Genomic DNA, 24,984 nt, shown 5'->3' with positions numbered 1-24,984 from the left:
GCTGCGTCACCACTGTGCCTCTGAATGACGTGATTCTGAGATTGCCTTCCAAGGAAGGAAGGGAAGAAAGCTAAGGAGATTCACTGGGACATCTTCTCATGTTTTGTATCTCTATCTTCTTTTGTCGTCTTGCTGCAAACAGTAATGTAGTTCAGATACTGTCCTCGGCTGCCTGCTGGAATGGAAGCTTCCTGGAGAAGAAGTAAGTGGTAAACGGGGTCCAGAAGTGTGTCTTTCCCTTGAGACAAACTGGAATCTCTTTACTTTGTTCACTGTTGCAATGGGCTTTGATTTTTGTGATCAGGCAGGAGACTGGGGCAGAGAGCAGCCGCTAAGGAGATGGGTGGTCAGAGCTGGATAAGGAAGGCAAATAGTCTAAGAAAGTGAATGGTGAGTGTACTGTAAGTGCCATGGAATCCCTGGAGTTGTCACAATTGTTACTTTTTCTTACAAAATGCATATAAACTGTTTTTTAAGAGAGAAGGGTAGGAGTACTGACATTAAGGGAAATAAGTGATCCTGGTTATCTGAATAGTCTCATACCCAGCTGAACTAGCCAGTGAGGACTGGGGGATGTGTGTGTGTGGAGGTATACTTCAACACAGATTGCTTTAAAAAAAAAAAAAATACGTGCATGTGAAAAACATGGCAGCACTTTCCTTTTAGGTGACATCAGTTTTGGAAAGTTATGTGCTCATGCTTACAAAAGCAGGAATTTCAAGGAGAGGATGACTGTACTGGTAAAATGTAATGCGTGTAACTAACAATGGGTGGTGATGAGCAAGTAATATGCATAGCTTGGTGAAAGGCTGAGGGCTGGAAAGGATTGTGATGGCTGTGTCTATAAATAGAGGGGGAGGTAACAGCATAAAATGAAGAGGAATTTTTATGGTGATATGATGAATAATGACCTGTAGCTAGGTGAAGAATCTAGTTACTTTGAGTAATCTTTGACTAATTTTTTTCCAAGAGTAACTTGAAAAGAAAACAATTCACTAATTATTCCTGCTTTTTACCACTAGTGCAATGGTTTCTTCTCCAACCTTGTGAGAAGGCATCRTGTTACCACACTAGGAGAGTTGTGTCATGTTGATTTAAAACACATTGTGAGATTTTCATGTTGTTGAGTCACAGTAGATAGTCCCACATTTCTTTTGTGGAAATGAGTGGAGTGCATGACTTGATCACCCTGATGTGCTTGTCTTTCCACCTTAATGATATCTTGGCTAGTGCAGGGTTTAACTTTTACAGAAGAAGTGTGAGTAAATGAAGCATAAAATCTGAAGCCACCATACACTGAGGTGAGGTTGTATTTAAACGTGCATCTTTATATGTGAAACATAATGTTACAGGGCACCTGGTAGAAATACCCTTGTACATCCTTTCAGCGTCCTAATGCCATATAGGCCTATTTGCAGTATGGCATTGTGGTATACAGGATTAGATGGAAGAGCAGCTTTTCTGTGCCGGTGCAGCTGGGCAGGCTCCAGTGCTGCTGCTGCACATCATAGCCTGGAGCTTTCTGCACTACAGTGTGACTCTGAGGAGCTATTTCCAGCCTGGCGCTTGTGTGGTTATGGAAATAACTCTYCTACTACAGGAGGCTAAGTTTAGCTTCTCATATCATTAGAGCCACACCAGCAAACTGAGAATTGCATCTGATGTTTAGTAGGTGCCTTTTCCTTCAGGGGATGTCTGATACAGCGCACACAAGGTGACTTGTGGCATGGCTCTTGGGAAATCCTTGAATGGAATTGTAGTAATGACCTTTTTCTCTTTTTGCTGTCATCTGCAGATCTGTTATATCTGCAGGTGGTGGTGCTGAGAGCTACTGTTACAGGTGTTGAACACACTCTAGATGCTGATATGGGAACTTACCTGCTGCATTGCAGGATACTTTAGCATTACTAGATCAAGTTGTCAGATTATTGTCCTCAGTAGGCTTGCCTTTGTTATCTCACTTACACAGGCATCCTGGGTAAACTGCATCCTTTCAAGACTAGCGGAAAGGACAGCACATCTTTGTTACAAATAAAGGCCTCTCAACTGTATTGTGGTTTGGCTGTGGTCCTGCTTTAGTTTTAGGGATAGAAAGTAAGAGGATGGAGTTGATGAAAGTCTCACTGTTCTTTTTGAAGTCCCTCATCTGATGTTCCCTTGTGTAACAGGCAGTGTCTTCTTGCGCATCACCCCTCCCTTTCTTATGGTGTGTGCATAAACAGACTTTTCTATTAAATACATAGTGTGTATATCAGGCAATACAGAGAATCCTGATACATATAGTAGGTTTGGTTTTTGTATGGTTTTAAGCTATCAGACCTGTGCAGGCAGGCTTTTAGATTAGTAAGGTATGCTGGGGAAATCAAAGCATTTGATAAAATATTTACCTACAAGAATCTCAACTCTCATCAAGGCCCGAAGGAGTCCRGAAGGGTGAATTGTTCATCTTATGTTTAGCAAAAAGATTCCAAGTTCTACTTTGTTTCTAGACTGATTAATTCCCTGGCCATCATTCTCTGTTGTTTGCTTTCAGGCCATGCCAACACACAGGGTAGTACTTATTCTTTCTTAAATTTATGCCAGGCTGTCTGTGATTTTTTTTTTTTTTTTTTTTAAGAATTGATGAACATTTTAAGACCAGTCCGAAGATCCCAGGGATTGATTTGAACTCCACCAGAGTGCTGTTTGAGAAGCTGATGAACTCTCAGCACTCCATTCTCTTAGACCAGGTATTGCACTTCTGGATTTTGGGATATTCAGAGGGAGAGTAAGGACTTCGTCCCTCTGTAACATGGGAGTAACAGTAGGTTTTTGGGTAGCAGGCTGTATTTAATATTTGCAGGCTAGATACTGCATCTTCATCAACCTGAACTAATTTCCACATTCTAAGAATGTGACCCAAAAGCTTATTTTCAAAAAAAGTTCTATCCTATGGTATTGAATACTTGAAATAGCTCCTGAAATTAAGTCCGCATCTTGTAAACAATGAATATATGCTCATTTCTTGCATGTTGAGTATTTGATGATTTTATACCAGCTCAAGCACTGTTTATACTAACTCAGGGTATATCTCCTATGAGTACAAGAACTGTGAGATGCAATTGTTTGTTCTCTGTGCCATTTTTTAACTATAATTTTAATGTTCTCACTGCCATCTTTTTAACTAGAATTGATATTTTCTTCTCCTGTGCATTTGATCTTCAGCTGATATAATGGCTTCAGTAGAATTAGAGTGATAACTAGTTGAAGACTTAGCCCAAGATATTTTAAATGGTTCGTGAATGTGTGCTGGGTAGAACCACTAGCATGAACTTTGAGACTTCAAAAGTCACAGAGTAGTAGCCGTTCTTAGTGAAGTCTGTTCTTGTGAAATAAGTAATGGAGTTAGATTAGCTTACGGAGTAAATAAATTGCTCTAGCTATTAAGTATATGGCTTTGATGCTAAAAATCTCGGTTACTCTTTTGACTTTAATGCTGATAATTCCTCATCATTTGGTTCTAAACAAGATGCACAATAACACTTACAGTATGTGAAGGTAAATGTAGTGGCAGTTAATTTCTGTAGTGTGCCATAAGCTAAAAGTGGATGGCTTTGTTCTTTGAAGTTGATGTTCTAGTATATGATCCTTTTTATAGTCTCTTGTAATTATGTGTTTCCCAGGCTGTGAGGGATGTACAATGTGTTGACAGGGTCTTCCAACTATTACAATGGAGGGCCTCCAGTAAAAAAAGTTTCACCTGTTTTCAGATACCTTCTTGTTTCCTTCTAGATATTAAAGAGCTTTGAAAGCTTTTTGATTCCTCAGCTGTCCAGCTCACCACCAGATGTTGAGGCAATGAGGATCTACTTGATTCTACCTGAATTTCCACTCTTCCAAGACTCAAAGTATTATATAACATTAACACTTCCTCTAGCAATGGCTATTCTGCGCTTGGATACCAACCCCAGCAAAGTTCTTGGTAAGGGATAATTCATTTTCTCCCTTGGAGAAGGATGTGCCTGAAATGGCTCAAAGCATCCTGCTGGGACACAAAGTGTTGGCTTGAGATTTTTCAGTCATGTTTTGTTTTGACTTAACCTTTTGTTTTGTTACCACAGCTGCAGTGATAATTGAGTGTTATTTGTGATACAGTATTGTTAGGAAGGATTCACCTCCAAAAAGGAGTGGGGGAACCAAAAGCGTTCAAGGAATCTACCCTCACCTCCCAACCTAAGTTCCCAATTAAAAGCTTTTTGAATGTGCTTTGAATTTTAGGTTTAAAATATGAGGAAATAAAGAACTTGCCATACAGGTAAAATGTGGAAAGTTCATCAGTTGCAGTAAGACAGAATGTATAAAGTATGTGGTAGTGTGGATAATAAATGAGAAATAAAATTCAGGTGAATTATTTTAATTTAGAAATAAAATATCACTTCAAAGAACAGCTAGTAGGGAAGAGCCTTAGCTAATCTGCCTACATTCAGAGATTCAGTTCCAAAGAAATTTTAAGGCTGCTGTGTGAACATAGGTTTTGTAGATTGTGGAGATTAAGATCTTACTCTCTTAAATTTAACCAGATACTGCCCACATTAAAATATACTGTTCTGTATGAAGTAAATTAGCAGATGTGCTGCTTATACAAAATTATCTTATCCTATACAAGGTACAGAAAAACCTACTGACCGTTTTCTCATCAGAAGGTTCCAGCTCTTCTCCTGCTCCAGAATCTTCTGAATTCTGCTCATAGTATTTCCTGATAGCTTAGCTTAAGCTAAGTAGAGCATATGTTGCTTGCAGTTGTTTATGCATGTTTGCTAAGCTGTTACTTTTGTTATTTTTTGTGTTGTTATTTTTTGTGTTGCTTAAGATTATCTTAGACTAATTCTCATAGTATCATACATAATGCTATGTAATGTGTTCAGGCCTCCAGGAGCGTTGCTCCAGTGAAATTTAGTGGTGTGTTTTTTTTTTTTTCGTATTCATAGAGAGTTTGGAACCAGCTTGCCTCTTCTGCTTAGAGTTTCTAGTCCACTGTGATTGTTAGTCTATAGAAATGTAAAGGATTCTCATCCTTCTGCCTGCCAGAGTTTACTATTGTGCTGACACCTGAGGGAATGAATACATGTTTGTTTCTAACAGGTAGATGTGATGGTTTCCCAAGCTCCTGCTTCTACTTTGCAGGCTGATTAGGTCTAGCAAAGATGCTAGTAGACCAGAGTCCAGACCTTCAGAATAGAGGCAAAGCTTATTGTCCTTGACAGGAAAGAAATCAGCCTTCTTAAAGAGGAGGAGTTCAGACCTTTAGCACAGATGTGCCAGGGATGCCCTCTTGACATCCACTAGAAAAGTATGTGGTATTGATGAAGATTGGGCTATGTAGCTGTTTTCCTCTCACTGAGAGTGAGTCAGAGTGATTAGAGTGATGGATGGAAGTTGTGGGTTCTCTGCAAGAACATAATATCTTGCAAAAATCTTGAATTCAGACACTAGCACTGATTGGCGTAGGGGCTGGATGGTGAGTGGGGTGGTTATATCAGAGSGGAAGGGAAGATCTTTGAGACTTCTAGTGTCTGCAGCTGACTTGTCTTGCTTTCCKATTGCTGCAGTTAGAATAGAAGTAGGGAGGCTTTCTGAAATTATTCTTAAGTATGTTTCCCTGTTTTCAGCTGTACTCCTTTATTTAGAATACTCTGTGGCCTTCAATTTAATATTTATATCGATTTTCCTCTCCTTCCCAGATAATTGGTGGTCTCAAGTGTGCCCGAGGTATTTCCTGAGACTAGTGGACCTCTATAAAGGGGCAGTGGTATACCTCCTCAGTGGAAGAAAGACGCTGTTGATCCCGGTGCTGTTCAGCAGTTACATTACTGCTGCGCTCAGACTTCTGGAGAAACTCCACAAGGTAAGAGGGAAATCTGGGTGTTAGCTGGCTGCAGATGACTCAGTCTCTTCTCTGCCCTTCACCAGTTGGCAGGGGCAAAGTGGCCACAGTTCCGGTTTGACAGCTGTGTCATTGCCCCCTGAGACACCACAAGAAGGAAGATGTTAGTGGCTGTTCTGTCTGACTTCAGGGTGTTTGAAGACTGTCCAGTCCTGTCTCAAGCACTAGGAAAAGTTTGCCTTAGAAAGCACCACTGCTGAGCCGCCAGACTGTGTGCTGTTGCTCCATCACAAATACCTGTTTCATCATCCGTTGTTTCCACTGCCTTGGTGCTGTTTACTCTGAGGAGGAGGGAGAACTAAAAGAAGCAGTAGGAAAAAAGTTTTTCTTGCCCATGTTTTGCATCATTACTTATCTCGATTAGTTCCCAGGAAAATATAAGGCACCTCAGTTATTTGTAAGGCTTTCTAAGGCTTAGTGTTGCAAGCCACTGTGTTCGATTGTATCTGAGCTGTGAGGGGAAGCCTTTTTGAAGAGAACAAGCCTGCTTGTTTGTAGAAAAGTGCTGAATACATCCATATTTTTAAAACCTGTCTTTCTCACTAGGTAAATCAGAAGGTTAAACATGTAGAGTATGATAAGTTTTATATCCCTGAGATTTCCAACTTGGTGGACATTCAGGAGGATTATCTCATGTGGTTCTTGCATCAGGCTGGAATGGTAAGAGGCTTTATATGTAGTCATGAAATAGCTGTCTGTTTGTCTCTCTAGTCTTAAGAGATCTGCATTTTTAATATCCTTATTAAGAGTGTAATGTATACAGTATAGGAGCATCTATATATAAGCTCTCTCAGATTTGGGTACTCAGTAGCTTGAAAAGTTGCCTTAAAATAAGACCATTCAAAAAGCTAAAGCTAACAGTATTTAACTAATGCTTGTAATGATCTCTGTGATTATTCATGTGAGTCCCATTCAATCCTTGCACAAGGGGATTAATTCAGTTGCTGGATCCTTTTAATGTAATCAACACCTCAGGAGCCAAATCCTATATTCTAAAATTATAATTTTTACCCTTTACTTCTGCTGTTTAGGCAGGTATTGTGAATAATGTAGCCAGTGATCTTAAAATGTTGCTCTGTAAGAGGAGGCAGTGTGGCGTACTGGCTAGGGGACTGAACCAAGACTCAAGAGATGCGGGTTCTATTCCTGGCTCTTCCAGTAACCTGCTGGGTGATCTTGGGTAAGACCCTTCACCTCTTTTATGCCTCACTTTCTCATCTGTAAGAATGGAGATGACTAAACTGAGGGCTGGAAAATGCTGTGTAGGAGCTCAATGAGAATAGTTAATTATAGGAAGGAAAGAAATCCCAAATGTGAGAAAACATCAAAAATATCCATCAAGGGATGCTGCAAGAATAAAACCTGACTGTAGCAAGAATTTTTGTGTGTGTTTTTATGGACTTTGTAAATGTCATGTGTGCTGTGCCCCCTGTGCCTGCCTTCCATCACATAAGTAGTGCTGCTCTGTGCTTGCTTTCAGTGAGTGGAACAATATAATACTGACTCAGTTTTATGTAACAGTAATAGATAAAAATGCATCAATATGTCTATTAAGAGGAGTAAGTTGTGTTACTGGAGTGGTCTTAAGTTTTCACGTTGTGGCCTTGCTTTCTCTCTTGTTGTTTCACATGATCTCTGCCTTGGGGGTGGTATTCTTGTTTTTCTTCGAAGAGTAAATTTCACCTATGGCAGGCTAACGCAGGCCTCTGTGCCAGTTAGTCCTCTTAGTAATATTTGATGCAAAAGTTTTGAATTAGAACTTGTGCATTTTCTTGAGAAGGAATTTCCTGTGCTTCTCCTTAAGAAGAAAAAATTGGGTTGTTGGTCCCAGAGCAGATAAGGTTTCTTTGGGTCGCCTTTGAACTAGTCCATCCTAAAAAAAAAAAAAGAAAAATAAAAGACACAACTGACAGAATGAAAGATTTTTATTTTTTCCTTTTTGCTTTCACAGAAAGTGAGACCATCTATTATGCAGGTAAGAAAACTGTTCTCTGTGTTTCTTCCTTGAAGAAGTGCTTATCAAAACTGCAAATTAGGAACCAGTCTGCCTGCCTTTCTTGCAGGATGCTGTGACACTCTGTTCTTATCCTTTCATCTTYGATGCTCAGGCTAAGACCAAGATGTTACAGACAGATGCTGAACTACAGATGCAGGTAACTTTTCTCTCTTCTGGTTTTTCTGTCCTATTTTTTCCACCTTTCCCATCAGTGCCTGCAAAAGGATTCAGTGGGGGTTAGTGTGTTGCATTTCATTGTTTCTGTGACAAGAGAGAAAAAAGTAGCTGGAGAACTTTTGCCCTGGATGCTGCAGGGGCAGCTCCTGGTTTCTTTCGCTTCGGTAAGCTTGGTAACATCCGGCCTGCCAGATGTGGAAACTTAAACAGAATACTGTGTGTTTGTGGTCATCTAAGGGTAGAAGTAAGAGGAGGTCTGTACTAAAGGAGCTGTAAGGCTGGAAAAGCAGACAGGCTTTCAGGTAAGTGGGTTCCTTTTTTGAAGTTTCTATCTGGCACAGAGGATGTGTCAAAAACTGAGGCTTTGAGGTCCAGCTCACGACCCCACTTCTGGTTGCCAGCAGTGACTTGTCACCAGCTAACACATCTGTCTGCAGTGAAGGGCACAGAACCTGGATGCTCCAGAGATGGGGTCAGAGCAGCTAATTGGCTTCTGTGCCCTTACCCTGTAGGTGGCAGCCAAGCTGTGTCCTAGCTAGGCTGTGACAAGGACAACCGGCCTACCCTCTGTGCCAGTATAAACAGCTCACTGGTAGCTGATATTGCTCGTGCAGGGGCAGAGAGTGGTCACTGGTCCTGCATCCAGTGCAGGTCGGGTCAGGAACTAGTCCGGTCCTCTGAGAAAGGAGTTTGGCAAGGTCCATGACTGCCGTGTTCCTTCTGAGTGGAACACTGTCCTCAGTTACTCATGGCCATGGTGCTGGTCTCATGTGAGATCCATCTCTTAGGTTTTCTGTAGCCACCATAACACATGGTCCCTGGCAAGGAAGAGAAGGCTGGGCCCACACTCGCTCAACAGCCTGGAATTGGCTTCTGACGCTGTTATTTTTGCAGCCCTCCCCCATGTATTTCCAGCTCCCCGGAACATGAGTATGAGCAGTGTATTGCTGCGAGGAGGTTATCTGCCTTGCCTTGGCAGGACAGCGGTCTGGCATAGGTTTTGTTGTCTTGAGAGACAAGATCTTAATGAAGTCAGCCACTAAGAGGCCACAGAAACRAGCAGTTTTGTGAGTGCTGGAACAAAGGAAGCCTGGTTTCCAAAAGATTTCTGTCTCATGGTCAATTAACATTGTAAGTGAATTATACAGAGTGCATTTGTCACTTACTAGAATCTGTGAGTGAGAACAAACACTATGTGTGGTCAAAGCTTTGACTAGAGTTTGTGCCTTACATGGGTTCTCTGTTGTGGAGTGAGAACTTTGGATTGTGTGGGGTGGGTTCCCTGGTGCCTTGCAAGTTGCAGTTGTCAACCAGCTCCTCCCCTGGCATGTTAGTAATACTCCTGTGCCTCATGGACTCTCTGGCATCTTTTCAGGGTTGTTTTCACACTGAATTTCTTTGCTCAGTTAAGAACATGAAGAAAGTCTTTCTTCCACCTATCTGCCTTATGTCACGCAGTGTTTGGGAATTTAATAACTTGTCTCAGATTCAGTTGAAGTAAGCCAGTGGACTCAAAAGGTGTGGATGTGGGAAATGGAGGGAAATTAGCCACACATGCATGTACAGAGTGGGCATAGAGCCCCTGTACTCCTGCAAAAACAGACCAAAAGAGTAAGGAAGGAAGGACTGTCAGGCGYATGGTAACTGTTTTCCTTTCAGAAGAAAGGAGCAGAACAGCAGCTCTTAATTCATGCCTCTCGTTTTCAGGTGGCAATAAACGGTGCAAACTTGCAGAATGTGTTCATGCTTCTCACCCTGGAGCCTCTGCTGGTCAGAAGCCCTTTCCTGGTACTTCATGTCCGCAGGAGTAACTTGGTTGGTGATGCTTTGAGGGAGCTGAGCATTCATTCAGACATTGATTTGAAAAAGCCTCTTAAAGTAAGTTTTCTCCATTTGTTTAGCACTTACTCATCCAACTGACATTTTTGCAGCCCTTCTGCCCTTCACGTTGCCACCTCACCAGTGTACGTTGGCTCTTCCATGTCTAGAACACACAGCAGGGCTTCATCTAGTCAACAGAGGGTTGAGTCTTTTTCCTCCATGACCCCTGGGAATTTTTGGCAATGGTCAGTTTACAAAACACGTAGAGTTTGCAGTTTACAAAACACGTAGAGTTTGCTTTCTGTTTTGGGGAAGTTTTCCTGACATGCCTACTGTATAAGGGGGAGAGAGAAAAACATTTCTGTGTTAGGATGCAGTGTCTTTTTTGCCATTCTACATAAGCAGGCCACTCGCAATAGGATGTGTTTTAGTTGCTACAAAATTCATGGCTGCTAGAAGCTACCGTGGTAACAATTGCATGTAGAAGAGAACGGTCGTGTTGCTGCTTCTTTTATAGAGAGGACAAGTAGCTGTTTATGATTTAGTTACCATCCAACATGAGAAAAATGAGAGGGTAAACATTTTTTCAAAATACCAGATTTGCTAGTTCCTATTCCCTTTCCCCCTCTGCAAACAAAGCACTGAAACGGGCTCATAGGTGGAGGTGGATTTGGGTATGTCAAATGAACTGCTTTGCATAACTCTCGATTACAAATACATCTGATTCACTCAGTAGTCTCATCTCTACATTCTTGTTGCTGACCAACTTCTCCTGCAGGTCATCTTTGATGGTGAGGAAGCTGTTGATGCTGGAGGGGTGACAAAGGAATTCTTCCTCCTGTTGTTAAAGGAACTCCTCAACCCCATCTATGGCATGTTCACTTATTACCCAGAGTCAAACCTGCTGTGGTTTTCAGACACGGTGAGTCCTTGCTCTGTATACAGTCCACTTGAATGAATACACTCTGTTTGAGTGACAAGAGAGTTAGTGGCAGCTGTGGGAAAGCAATGATTTTCCTCCCGTTTTCCACCCATGACACAATGTGAGCTCTATTTCCAGTCAGCCTAAATTAGTATAGGTCCATTAACTTTAATAGAACTGTGATAATTACGCCTGTAAAGGAATTGGCTCTTTCTCTTTATTCTTAGCCCATAATAAAACATGTATTAAGTATCAGATGGTTGCTTATAATGGAGGGGTTAATAGAACTCTCATTATCATGAATGTGATAATCATGTGGTGGTTTACAGGACTAGAGGTTTAAGTTGTAATGACATTAGAGTTCTGTGCTTCCCCTGCTGTTCATGTAATTGCAATCAATCCACTTATTTGTGCATCACTATCACCTTCAGGGGCTAAACTTGTTAATGCTCTATGTCAGGGAGCTCTAAAAAGGCAAGAAACGTGGTTTGCAGCAGAAGCTGGTTAGTTTTGGAAGGGTGTGAAGTGCAAGTTCTTTGCCTGTCAGATAGCATTATGCCGGAGGTGATGGTTTATGTTCTTTTTTTCTTGCCCTTCCTTGCTAGTAAGATGGAGAACTATGTTGTCAGTCTCCCCTTAAGATGTAGCTGCCCTGGTAGGGGTTCTTTTAATGAATTAATTATATTCTACAAAGGAGGAAATGACATGGTACCTTTTGTAACTTGTAAGCAGTATTACAGAGCAGTTACTCTTTGTGTTCATGATGTAAAAATAGCAGTGTCTTTTGGCACCAAGAATAATGACAGTGTAAGCACTGAAAACACTAGAATCGTTTACTTGCAACATTTAACAAATATAGGGAGACTGGTTGTGACTGACATCTCAGTGTGAGAGTAAATGTGGGAAGGAATGAAGACCAGTGTACCAACACCTACCTGTATTTGCTTAGGTACCGCTATGGTTATGCATAAGTTTTTAATAGAAAACAGGATGGGGGGAGGGGACAGAAGTGTTGCCATCTGTGTACCGCAAGAAAATATGCGAATGTTGAAGCCTCACTGATGTCTAAAGCAGAAAAGTATAATAAGGAAATAAAAGACAGAAAAGATGGAAAGCAGCTGTAGCTATTTGAAGCTGTTTCTATAGCTAATCATGGCTTGCAAAGGTAATAGGTCTTGTTTTCTGAAGCCTCAATCCTGTGCTACAGTCAAGCAGGCCAGGATCAAGGAATTCAGGACCAAACTGGGACCTGATGAGAACAGTTTGCTTTTACCCCAGCTGAGAAAGTAGGGGCCAGCTTCTTAGTGCCATCACCTCATGGGGATAAGGGGTACTGTGCACTGCACCAGTTACAGTGTGTCTCATCAGGATTTCTGTGCATGGTTTTTGAAGTGTTTTGTAGAACACAACTGGTTTCATTTGATTGGCATCATATGCGGTCTTGCAATATACAACTTCACCGTGGTAGACCTGCACTTTCCCTTGGCTCTGTACAAAAAGCTCTTGAATGTGAAGCCGTGCCTAGAGGATTTGAAGGAGCTATCCCCTACAGAAGGAAGGTATGAAAAACAAAAGGGCAGCCTTTCTGGAAATGGAAACCTTCCATTTGGGAACAAGAAATGCCAAACTGGATAATAGCTGTTCAGTAAGCCACCTCCTGATCCCTTTCAGTGACTGATTAATTTGCGGGCTGTGATCCAAGGAAAGTATTTAGGCATGTGAGGAATTTCACAGGAGCCATCTCCTCTCCCACAGGCTGTCAAATCTATGTACTCAGAYTATAACTCCTGCAGTGACTTTCCAGACCTCCCCAAAACAGGTATCAGAATATCCAAAAGATACCTACTAGACCCCTTAGAAAGCAGGGAATGGGGGCCTAGCACTCCACAGCGTGATTGCCTGCAGGATCCCAGACTGCAGCCTCAGCCTCTTCCCCCTGGCCAGGCTTGSCTTAGTGAGCAGGTCTGATGTGCATCTCATGACGTAGCCCAGGACAGGAGCTACGTGGGGTGTATGTGTCCCTTCAGGCAACTCCTTCTCTGTTGTCCTCTACTTGGACCACTGTAACTGTGACATGGTCCTGTGCTAGAAAGGAGTTTGAATGGGGCAAAGGAATGGCTTTTTCTAAACCGGGTGTTGAATATTTTCTGCGTAATTTTGTGGGGGCTTTTGCTCTCTCTGACACTGAGAGGTTAAGGTCACATTGTCTGACTACTGTTTCCTTTTTTCCTCTGAGCTGCTGTCTGATTTATCAGCACAAAGCTGCAGCTGCGTTTAACAATAATGCAGTAAAACACCAAGAAGACAGCAGCAGAATTTAGAGTAATAGGAGAAGAATAATTTGAACATAACGGGGATATAGATATAACTTCCTACCACCGCTACTTCCTTCGTTTCCTCAGACCTTTGTGTGGTGTTTATACTGTCTAGCAGCCCTTAAGAACTTGAAATTTAAATCTATTCTGAGGTCAGAATCATTAATGGGAATCCTTATACGAGGTAGGTATGGATCGTATTGATAATTTGTGTAGACTGGCATTTATCCTGCTTCTAACAAAACGTTTCYGCGTTTGAGGTGTATTTCTTTCTTGCCCCTTCAAGTGACTCAGAGTTTCTCTCTTGTAATCCTATTACCCAGATGTATGATGATGTTCATGATGATGTTTACTTTTGCTGATTTTTCCTTTCCCCTTTAAATGTATGGTTTTCTGAATCTCTGATTTTTTCCTCTTCTTTCCCTACTTCTCTTGTAGGAGTCTTCAGCAGCTTTTAGATTACCCTGGGGAAGATGTGGAGGAGATGTTCTGCTTAAATTTTACAGTAAGATATATTTAACATGTCAGTGCGGTGATTATTATGGTACACTTGAAGCCCATCTACTTATTCACGCGTATTGTAGCTTACTCCTAAGTATGCCTGTAGCACGTATCTCATAAATCTTAGAAATGTTAAAATTCTTTGCTGGCAACTCCCTTGTTCTTGTTTGTGGCCATGAAAACTCAGGTAGTAAGTCGATAAGCTGGGTGATGTTCAAAATAGCATTGTTGTCACTGTGGCACGTGATTTAAGTGCCGGTGGCTGACTTCTCAGCCACAAGACAGTAAGAAGTAGATTCCTAAGTCCCCCTTGAAATGGAAGTTAGGCTTTGACATCACTGAGTTGATTCTTGAAATGTTAACACAATTTAGAATTTTTCTTTCTGTCGTCATATTAATATTTTTTTTTAACTTTAAAGGTTGCAGTGAATGTGCTTGGTCAGACTTCCTTAAAAACAAAATGCTGGAGCCTTTTGCTAGGATACAAAATGAGGTAGTTGCATTCCTGTGCTACTGAGGTTGTAGAAGAACTTGTTTCTTGCTGGTAGCCTAGAGACAATAGTTTCTTTAATGGAGTGTTGATTCCCCAAAATTAAGAGCCAARTCTTTATGTACATTGAGATATTAGGTAGGTCCCTCATCACATTCAAACATGTAGAATCTCGCAAAGAAACACAGCGTCTTTGTTTCAAAGTCCTGATGCTCTAACTGACTTGGAGTGATGGGTTCCTCTCGGGCCTGGTCTAGGTTCATGGCTATCTGTCTAGAGCTGGCCTGAGGTAATAACAAGGTGCCAGAAAGCTCTGCTATGTGCTGTGGAGAAAATATTTGCTGAGCTGGGAGAATGTTGTCCCGTGCCTTGTTTAATAAAGGACAGCACATAAAATAGTGTCTTGTATCAGACTAGCGTCTGGAGTCATTCAGACCTGAGTCTGACTATATCTCATGCAGGTCAGAGCTGCAGTTCAGAGTGAGATAATGAAACGATAATCAAAGTGATAATAATACAAACTATTTTAAAGTAACCTGGTAGAATCATCTCCAAATTCTCCTTTCATTTAAAAGGGCATTCTTGGTCTCTTTTCTGCACTTCCTGTCACATAATACATACACACATACAGACATATATGCTAAAGCCTTGAAATGATCTCCTGAACTCTGAAATGAATAAATAATTGATCTCCATGCCTGTCAAAACCCGTGACTCTCTTGTGCATGGCAACTTGAAAATTGACCCTTTTGCATTTTCTCCATGTGACCGATTGTATGCGTACTGAATGCACTTGTGTTGGTGCCATTCTAGCCCAGGCAAAAGCAGCAAATTGTCTGTGGTCATGCAGTCTTATATTGAGAAGAGATGAATTAATATACTGGCATTCCATTATAAAAATGGAGTCCTTTTTGTTGCCAGAGCATGTGGTCTTACTTAAATATAGTGGGTTTTTTTTTAAGTGATCAATCCTCCCCTTTTTTTTTCCCCCCACAAGAAATTGATACCTAAACATCTAGAATACMTTTTGTCAGGCATAACAGGTATTTTAGAATACTTGAAAGGGTAACTTTGTTCACTTCCAAGTTTGCATTTAGGCTTAATAAGTCGTACAGCAAATATAACTGATAACAAATGATGAAACAGGCAGGGCATTTACAGCAGAGAGAAATTGCTTTGCATATACCCTTTTCTCAGGCCTCTCTACTGCACCCTTCACATACCAGTAATCAACTGTGAAAGAGGACCTTGTATTTTTTTGCAGGCTTGTGGCCTGGGAAGTGCTTTTGATAAAACTAGTTTTCTTGTTTTGTATAGATCTGCAGGGAAAGCTATGGTGTGACAGAGCAGAAGAACCTGATTGAAGATGGAGACAAAATTTTGGTGCAAAAGGATAATAAGTAAGTGGGGCATATGGGGGGATAGACTCAGGTTTCAAGTGGAGTCAGATGCAATGCCACAAAAAGTTTGGCTGAGACGAAATTTTGGAGGAGCATTAGAAATTATTGTGAGCAAATTCTGGGACCTGTTATTCAAAATTGTTAGGCATCTGTGAGCCTTACATAAACAAGGTTTTTAGCATCTTTGGAAAAAGTCCTATACCATTTTGGATACATACCTTCCCTGTAAAAGACCTTCACATGCACCCTTTAGCACAGTTTACACAGGGTAAATAGAGATTGCAGAATGATGTGGGCCCTTGAAAGTTAATCTCCCTTATTGTGTTTACAGGAACTGTACATGACCAAAAAACAACACAGACTAGTAAACTTGTTTAGACTATTAATTCAGAAGCGGGAAGCACATTCCCTTGTGCATGTCTGGTAGAGAGGACCACCATCCCTGATTAGAGCTGCAAGGCACTGTTGTACATAAATAGACTCCTTTCCATTTGACTGACTCCCTGAGAGTTATTACCAGCAGAGCCACCATTTTCCCCCACCTTTTTTTCCAGCTGCTAAACTGTTTTCTTCTCATAATCTTGTAATTGGATTTCTACAAATGCCTTTCTTACTTGAATCGGCATTCAAATTCTTTCTCTGCTGGCAAAACAGTGTGATCTAGCGATTAGTCAGCAGCATAGTTAGGGGCTTATACTAGGGCTGCTGAAGACCTTGCTGGCAAGCCTGGAGATGAAGTCATTTCCTATTAATCTGATTATTTAAAAAGGTTCAGATTGTGTCTAAAGCCATTGCTGTAACAAAAGTATTTTCTATTACCTTCTTAGCTACTTCACTACTGCACAAAAGGGTGCGTGTTTACAGCTAGATAGCTGCCTCCATGCAAAATCCAAGTGGAGATGGAGCAGTATAAGTCTGTCTCCCTGCAAAGAGAAGGTGGGCTTCAGGTAAATAGAAGAGAATTTGACTTATACTTGGTACAGTGAGGTAAAAATGAAAATGCCTGTGATAGTCTCCTTTAGGCTTTTAGGTTGGCCATGTTGACTCTAAAGAAAAAGGCCGTTTTTCTACTGTGTGCCAGATAAGCTTAGGGGAAGGAACACAGATTTTAGCTCAGAGCAGATGTTTGAGAAGAGCATCCATATTAGCTCCTGCAGCTTTTAAGTTAGAATAGGCAAGAAGAGAAGCAAGCCTATGAGGAGAAAGGCTAGTTTGCAGCTGCACTGGATTAAGACATTCCAGAATGTAATTGCTTTGTCTTGACCCGAGTTTTGAACTCAAGCTAACCTCTAAATCTGAGTCTAGACGCAGCTGTCACTTTGTCCACCTTGCAGTGCTTAATGWCTTCCTCCACCCCTGTGTTCAGAGGTCAGGGGATCAATTTGCTGCCCTCTTGGCCTCGGTAGTGTGCTGCCTGCACGTTCCTGGGCGCTGCCCTTCCTACTTGAAGAAGAAGGTTCACCAGGTACTGAAAAATTCAGTGTTGCCCTCACTGAGAAATGCCAAGTAGGAAATGCCTGCATTTTCCCTTTTTCCTTTAGAGTCCCTACTGGGTGTTGCAAGAGAAAATGTTCTTGATAGAGGGTGTGTGACCGTAACAGTCGGGGAGGTATTAAGCGCTCAATCGGCTTGAATTTCCCGTACGCTCAGGTCACTACCGGGAAAAAGGCAATAGAACAAAAGCACTGGACAGTAAATCCCTCTTTACTATATGGCTTCTTATTCCAAGTTTTCATATTTGTCAGTCTACATCTTTATTTTTGTTTTAAGGTTTCTCACCCATCCCTTGCTGCTTTTACACAGCATATGCTGTGAGAGTTCCTCTACCCAACGGTCAAAATATTACTTTTGATTGTGACCTCCTCAGCTAGAGACTGAGATACTGCGCTCTGCGTTTTTTTCCTGACCTGCTTACCTTTTGATTGCAAGTGTGAGCTGCTCTCAAATGTCAGGCAAAAATGACTGCTCAACCTACACAGGCTAGTTTCATGTCTGTTTGCCACATTACGCAGGCTGATGCTTTATTGTCAGGTGTAAACAAAGGGGACGTGCTTTAAGTCATTGCACCAATAAAATTCTAGTCTTGCACTCAAGTTACGATACTGTAAGAAAAGGAATGGGAGAGAGTATTAAAGATGCTTAACTTCCTAACAAAATCCAGAGATGAGAGTTTGGTTGAGGCCTGCCACAAGTTTCTGGCAATGATTACAGGACATTGTTTTTATCTTAGTGCTGTTCTTAGGAACCTTTGAAGCAAAACAGGGTTGTCATTCTGAGAGAAGTCATTCTCTTTGTCACGTACTCCAAATGCCGATCAGCGCGAGTCCTGGATTTGTTTAGCCAGAGTTCGAAGGTGAAGAGGTGGTTTCTGTCTCCGTAGCTTTCTGAGGGTAATTTCCTTGCTCTGTAGCGAGGGGAATTCCTTGAGAATTAACCTACTTTCTTGGTGCATTTCCCATCGGGGGCAGGAGGGAAGGAATCGGCCCTGCAGTTTCAGACCAGGACTTCCTCAGTCTTGCCTGTAACCTACTGCTTTAGTTTCAAAAGCATTGAACACCTGGCAGGACTCTCAGTGAGGAGTGAGGCAGCTGCCCCTAAAAATCACAGGGTACCTAACCAGGGTTTTATGAAGCTCTTGGTTTTGGACCTGGCTGTCTTCTGGGCACCATCTGTCTGGTCTGGCTCCTGCTGCCTGGTGGCGTGCTGGCTTGTGGCATCCGGCAGTTGGAGGCTGTTGTCGCAGATGGGCGGGCAGCCCTGTGCTGAGTAACCCCCGGCGCCTGTGGGCTGAGAATAGCCATAGGTTATTTCTTGCACGTCCTAAACGTAGGGTTGCAAGAGCTGAGACAGAGGGTGGATGTGTTCCTCTGGTGACTGAATCCTGATATTTACTTTACACACTCTCAGTGGGGGCGTGGGCTCCATGGAGAAAAAAGCTCTGTTCCTGACAGCTCCCCAGAGCTTGGAGTCACTCCTGGCCCTGTCGGCAACTGGATAGGAGGCCGCTCTGCGGGTGTATCGGTAATGCACAGCCTGGGCTGCCGGGAACCTCCCGCGCTGCCGTTGCCAAGCGTTAAATAGACGCGTGGCGATACTTGTTGCCTAATTCTTTGTCAGTATTACAGTGACTCAGCTGGTGGAAGGAAGGCAGTGGGGTGAACCTGCTGGAGACTGATGTATGCAAGATGCATTATAGCCAGAAACATTTAATTCTGGCCTGCTGAACTGTTTGGTTATTTTATTTTGAATACTTAGGAGATTTCCTCTTTAATCCCTGTCAAATATGCTTCTGGCCTGCAATTGCTCTGTAGGAAGACTAGCTGTGCCAATGCTCAGCCATATGAATAAAAGTGCTTTCCTTTACCTGCTCTCTCTCAATGCGCTAGGGAAGAATTTGTTGAAGCCTATGTGAATTACATCTTCAACCTCTCCATCGATGAGTGGTACACGGCCTTTTCCACTGGCTTCCTGAAAGTGTGCGGTGGAAAGGTCCTGGAACTCTTCCAGCCCACAGAGCTAAGGGCCATGATAGTTGGAAACAGTAACTACAACTGGGAGGAACTGGAGGAGGTAAACCTTCCCTCTTGCCTTACGTTTCTTCTTCTTAACAAGTACTAGGATGGGGCAGTTGGGTGAGATGGCGCTAGCCTGGAACAACAAGATGTGATAAACCACAGATGTCTTTTTCTATATTCCTTGTACACCCTACCAACACTCGTATGAAAGCTTCTGGCCTACTGGGCTCTCCTGCTACTCATAAAGCTCATGGAGAGAAGTAGGGACAGGAAAAGACAGGAAAGGCAGCTTTCAGTCTGCCCTGTTTAGGGATGAAGCCTGAGACTGAAGAGACGAGACAATATCGGGGTCTTTACCCAGAGTAAAACTCATGCCAGTGCACGAGAGGAAAAAGTAGGGTGCCAAGGGCTCAAAGGGGAACGTGGATGCAGGGCAAGAGTTGTATCCTCTCAAAAATGTGTAGCTCATTACTTGCCCTACCCTAGCCGTGGAGTTGACTTTGCAATGCAGAATGTGTGATCCTGTCCGTGAGTCCAGCCTGTGAGCAGGCCCCTCAGGATTCCTCATCACACTTGTTAATTAGTGAAATAGCTGGAAGCGAAGCACCTTCCTTCTGCGGGTTGCTACGAGAGCCCTTCTCCGGCTCTGTGAGCTGTTCTATTGCCCGTGACGCATCCCGTGCTCTGTTTTGTGACTGTCATGTGTGGATCTGACATCAGATACCAGGAGAGATCAGTTCTGGTTTCTGCTTAGTCTCTGCTTTCTAGTACCAGGTGAAATGATGTGACTTTTTGGTTTTAACAGAGTGCTGTCTATAAAGGAGACTACAGTGCAACACACCCAACCGTGAGGATGTTTTGGGAAACCTTTCATGCATTTCCCTTGGAAAAGAAGAAGAAATTTCTCTGTAAGTATCTTGCAGTGATGCAGGCTATCTCTTGAAATGGGAAAGTTGCAGGGTGACAAGTGGAGAAGCTCGTGCTTCACGTAGCAGGGAAGTGGGGCCGCGCGTTGGAGTGAGCAGGTAACAGATGGCTGCTGTCCCGCTGGTGTCACCGTGCTAGCACGGTGGGTGCTGTGCTGAGCAGGCGAGGAAGCCCCCGGAGAAATGGCCTCAGGGAGGGTAGGGTGTGCCCTGCCTTCAGCAGGGCGCCTGGACGCGGTGTGTGGCTGCGCTGGACTTGGAGCGTCCCAGCCGCCCACAGAGCTGAGCTGCCGGAGGGTTCACTTTACCCGGGGACAAAACGAGAGGGGAGTAGACATACGTGGTTTTAAGGGCAGATGCTTGGAGTTTGTTGCTGCAGCTGACAACTTTAGTTCCCTTGGGGATGGCATTAACCTGGGAAAGGTTAATCATCTTTGTTTTGGCCTGGTTTTGTTCCCTGTTCTTGTACCCGCTAATCTGTATCTGTTTGGAAACAGTTGGTTCCAACCACACAGACGGAGGCGTGCTGAGGAAAGCACTTTTCTCTTGATAGTGTTGACAGATTATTCAGTTCTAAATATTCTAGATGAACTCATCTCCAAGAAGAGATGGTTAATCAATTGTTCAGTCCTCAGAACTTATTTTTACTCCTTAAACTGACCCTTGCAGAGTTCTTTCCTGTTTGTTTACCCCCGCCAGTCTTAGAGAACAGCCCTTGTCCCAGCTCTCCGATCCGCCACCGAAAAGCGTCTGTGTCTGTCTGAACCTGTGGACAGAGGAGAGATGTTTTCTTGGGGGCAGCAGCCAGCTTTGGGGCTGGTGGAAAAAGAGCTGAGGAGTCGCCCAGGCTGGGTGCCTGGCCTTGGGACTTTGTTTTGGAAAACTAGCGTGTGTCCTTTGAAGGCCTGAAAAAGCCCTGCCTTCTCGTCAGCCTCCTGCGAGAAGCAGCGGGGTAGGACGTAGGATCTTGCGCTCTGCTTAAAAATAGACTCCCTGGCATTTGCCCCCCACCTTGGTCTCAGGAGTCACTGTGGTGCTGCAGGGCACGGTCACGTCAGCGCGCTCAGGTGTCCCTGCTGCCCTGGCCGACCCGGGAGCTGCACGTCTGTCTGTCCCCCACTGCAGTGAGGTCCATGCAAGGGGCAGGCCTTTTGCCAGGCAGCTGTTCAGATGGGGCTGTTCTTCCGAGACCGCAGCTACTGCAGTGGGAGAGCTGAGCCGGCAGTTCGGCTGCGCTGGGGGGTCACCGTCCCATTACTTGGCCAGGAAGTAGGCGCAGACGCAGAGTAGTCGCTGTCCTCTTAGTGCAGCCGGTTGCTTGGAACAAACCCAGTAATGCACGGCCAGATTTTTGCTGGGGCAGCTCCCCTGCCTGCAGCTGTCTTTGGTATCAGCACGTTGCTTCAGGGAAGATGCCGCTTTGGAAAAGGCTGTAGGGTAAAACCAATTTTTATTGCCCTCGCAAAACAATAACGTATGGCGTTGGAGACGCGTATGCTGAACCACGGGCCTAGCAGTGGCTCGTGACCCTTCCTTCTAACACGAGGCGGACGGGGAGGAGCTGAGCACGTTCAGGACCAGACCTCTCTGGAGGAGGGTCAGGGCAGCGCGGGAGTCATTTGTGGTCGCCAGGGCTGTGCGCTGCCCGGCAGCGCAGCGCTCCGCCCTGGGGCGAGTTGCCGCCTTTAACAACAGACACGCTGGTGGACGACCACTGAAGAGGCGCACGTGTTCCCAGTTAGACTTTCTTCCCAAATAAATGAGCAGAAAGCCAGTTGTCCTGCGAGCTCAAGCTGGACAGACTGGCCAGAACGTGCGCGCTGAGGCCGTCGCCCGTGCAGCGAGGGGGTCTGCCCCGGGAGGCAGCGCGCCCGCCCTAACCGCCCTGCCTTCGCTCTGCTTTCCCCAGTGTTCCTGACGGGCAGCGACCGCATCCCCATCTACGGCATGTCGAGCCTGCGCATCGTCATCCAGTCCACCGCCAGCGGCGAGCAGTACCTGCCCGTGGCTCACACCTGCTACAACCTCCTGGACCTGCCCAAGTACAGCAGCAAGGAGATCCTCAGCGCCCGGCTCATCCAAGCCATCGATCACTATGAGGGCTTTAGCTTAGCTTGACCAGTAGGGAAGAGACACTGACACTTGGGTACAGAGGAAACACAGAGTGGAGTTGGCTTTATTTTTGTAAGGGAATGGATCAGAAAATTTTGGGGAATAATATAATTAGTAGTAATAATAGATACAGATGATGCAGTGTCTCAACCTGATGCTGTCTGCATTTTCTGGGATTTCAGCAGGGAGAGACTGTTGCTTAGACTTTTTTTTTTTTTTTTCYAATCCATTGAAGGAAATCAGTTCAGTGGGGTGTTTTTTTTTTTTTTTTGTTTCCCTTTCGCTCTGCACCACTGCCCTCCTAGCAACTCCTCGTAGTTTGCTTTTACTGCCCATGCACACACAGACTTACCTCTCCTTTTAGTCCAGTTGTTTAAATATTTTGATGTTCTTTTTGCATTTTAGGCTATGGTGGAAATTCAGGATGAGAGAGTGATCATCATCTTGAAACGCTGTGATTTTTTTTTCCCTCCCCTTTTTTTTTTTTCCTTCCTTATTAATGCAAGCTGGTTCTTGCTTGCTTTAAGTAAGTAAGTGGGTATGGCCCCTCTGCCCCTTGGTCTGGGCAGGCGGGTGCTGGGCTGGGATGTTGTTCATGACTTCCCAGTACAGTGTATTAGTTATGGTACAAGCTCTGCCACCTTGCATCAGGCTGTCTCACGGTGAGTACAGTGGCTTGGGGGGAGTCAGTTTGTTTGTCGTCTTTCGTCTCAAATTTTGTTCCCAAGCGATGTCGTCGTCTTAAAAAAAAAGCCTCCGACTCCTCTGAAGCGGTGGTTGCGTTCAGACTTTTGGAAGAACAAACCGTACCTATAATGATGGGTTTCTCAAATTGCATCTCGCTCGTATTGCGTTTCTGTGTTGGTAAGTAAGTAAGTCTGCAAGATAGACGGAGTGGGCCTAGCTGGGCCCTGTTTCTCCAGCTGAACAGACACCTTGTTCCAGTTCAAGGTGAGGTGGCTGCTTTGACTACTGCTGCCTGTTCCCAGAAGTCGTGTGGTCGTGTGTGTGTGTGTGTGTGGCCTAGCTGGGCCCTGTTTCTCCAGCTGAACAGACACCTTGTTCCAGTTCAAGGTGAGGTGGCTGCTTTGACTACTGCTGCCTGTTCCCAGAAGTCGTGTGGTCGTGTGTGTGTGTGTGTGTGTGTTTGCAAGCCCTCTGATCTCATGAGGAAATGATCTCAGATGTCATGTCATGATGTCACGATCTCAGAAAAAAACAAATAAGCATGAAACCTATGTTCATGCATTAACCCACTCTTTAGAGATGATTGGTTTTATGTTTGCAGTTGGGATTATTTTCTGAGGTTTAAGCTGTTTGAGAGAAGCCCCCTTTCACTTGTCAGCTATTTTGCCCAGTGCTGGGGGCACCTAAAGGACAATCAGTGATGTGAATGAAATGATTGGAAATGTATGTTAAGAGCTGAGCAGGCAAAAGCATGAACTACATATCATATCTCCTGTAAGATGGGAGCTTCATCTTCTTCACCCCAACCCCATCCCCCCCTTCAKTGATGTTTGAATGAGCCCCCTTCAGGTCTTGATGTCAATCTCACCTTAAGCCTAAGGTGGGTTTGGAATGGACTGACTTGTTATTAGGACGTACAGTATTTATGCACCATGTTCAATATATAATATTGCACTTTGCACCTCGTAACAAAAGGTTTTCAGCTTCTGGGTTTTTTTTTTTAAGAAAAGTTGGTGGCTACACTGAGAGCCCTTCAGCCTCTTTACAATGCAGCATTAAGGACAAATACACAATTATATCAAATTGTTTATTTTCTATGTGTGTGTACATAGTTCAGTATTATGCAATAAATTTGGTGTTTGATTGAGACAGCAYGGCTACCTTTGTGTTGGCGGTGAAGGAGGGGCTGCAGTGAGGTCTGAGCAGTGCCAGGCACAGGGTTCGGTTCCTCTGCCTGCCCAGCTGGTCCCCAGGGTGCAGCTGAGGGCCCTGGCACCCTGCCTGGGACCTGCCTGCTTGTGGCTCCTGGTCCCCAGGGTGCAGCTGAGGGCCCTGGCACCCTGCCTGGGACCTGCCTGCTTGTGGCTCCTGCCCCTGCGTTAGGGCTGTCGCACTGGTCAGCGCCCGGGTGTCCTGCATGTGCCCAGCGCAGAGCAGCACTGACGACAGAGCCGCACCAGCTCAGCAAACTGATCCGGAAGTGGAGGGGACCGGGGCGGGTGGCACCTTCTTGGCAGGTAGGGGGAACTGCAGTGTGTGCATCGCCCCTCCCTCAAAATGCCAGTAAGTAAGTTAGTTAGCGAGGTGGTGCAGGGCCCGGGTCAGTCACTGTCACAGTGGGACAGCATCAACTTACTAGTGATATTAATGTTGTCATACTGTGGTAATACAGGATTTCCATAATATAGTCCTAAGGCCTCCAGTCTCCTGAGCATCTCAAAGAATGGCTCTGCTTGTCTTCACTTTAGGAGAGCTCCTAAAGACATAGTATTTTGGTATAGTTAATAAAGATGTAATATGTATTTATATATTATTTGCTGGCTTATGTCTGTTCAATTCATAATTGCTAATTAATTATGTTATCTACAACATATGACAACAATACACAAATACAGTCAATATATAGATTGTATTAAAATAGTTACTTAAAATGATTGTGTCAAATGAACAAGACTGGAGATGCAAAGTAAAATGACAATACTTTGCCCAAAGCCTGACAGGAGGCTGGGAAAAAGAGTAGCTACTGAACCAAGGCCGGTGGTGGCACAGGGTCAAGGCCAGGAGTTCTGGAGGTGTTCCTCATACTGATGTATTGTTCTCCAACAGTGTGGAGTGTGGAGTGTGGAGTGTGGAGTGTGGAGTGTGGAGTGTGGAGTGTGGAGTGTGGAGTGTGGAGTGTGGAGTGTGGAGTGTGGAGTG

At 44.0% G+C, this 24,984-nt stretch overlaps 1 protein-coding gene across 2 annotated transcripts in view; it reads left to right on the top strand.

Annotated features, from left to right (window-relative positions):
- Positions 1 to 23,934, top strand: part of LOC146593672 (putative E3 ubiquitin-protein ligase HERC3) — a 52,168-nt gene extending 28,234 nt beyond the window's left edge. Inside the window, exons 11-26 of one of the 2 annotated variants that reach the window (XM_085308823.1) lie at positions 143 to 202; positions 2,618 to 2,729; positions 3,772 to 3,961; positions 5,721 to 5,884; positions 6,470 to 6,583; positions 7,875 to 7,898; positions 7,987 to 8,076; positions 9,804 to 9,974; positions 10,696 to 10,839; positions 12,232 to 12,398; positions 13,593 to 13,659; positions 15,463 to 15,545; positions 18,932 to 19,115; positions 19,866 to 19,968; positions 21,896 to 23,114; positions 23,214 to 23,934. In XM_085308823.1, coding sequence (XP_085164949.1) covers positions 143 to 202; positions 2,618 to 2,729; positions 3,772 to 3,961; positions 5,721 to 5,884; positions 6,470 to 6,583; positions 7,875 to 7,898; positions 7,987 to 8,076; positions 9,804 to 9,974; positions 10,696 to 10,839; positions 12,232 to 12,398; positions 13,593 to 13,659; positions 15,463 to 15,545; positions 18,932 to 19,115; positions 19,866 to 19,968; positions 21,896 to 22,104 — 1,882 coding nt within the window. In that variant the 3' untranslated portion in view covers positions 22,105 to 23,114; positions 23,214 to 23,934. Of the gene's footprint in view, positions 1 to 142; positions 203 to 2,617; positions 2,730 to 3,771; positions 3,962 to 5,720; positions 5,885 to 6,469; positions 6,584 to 7,874; positions 7,899 to 7,986; positions 8,077 to 9,803; positions 9,975 to 10,695; positions 10,840 to 12,231; positions 12,399 to 13,592; positions 13,660 to 15,462; positions 15,546 to 16,372; positions 16,976 to 18,931; positions 19,116 to 19,865; positions 19,969 to 21,895; positions 23,115 to 23,213 lie in introns of those variants that run through there. The other variant, XM_085308822.1, reaches the window with a different exon arrangement.
- Positions 23,935 to 24,984: the final 1,050 nt, after the last annotated feature.

Source organism: Rhea americana, unplaced genomic scaffold (assembly GCF_003343005.1).
Source record: "Rhea americana isolate MKP2758 unplaced genomic scaffold, rheAme1 scaffold_284, whole genome shotgun sequence".
NCBI classification, from domain to species: Eukaryota; Metazoa; Chordata; class Aves; order Rheiformes; family Rheidae; genus Rhea; species Rhea americana.
Note: the sequence above shows the minus strand (reverse complement) of the source record. Positions and strands in the feature narration are given on the sequence as shown.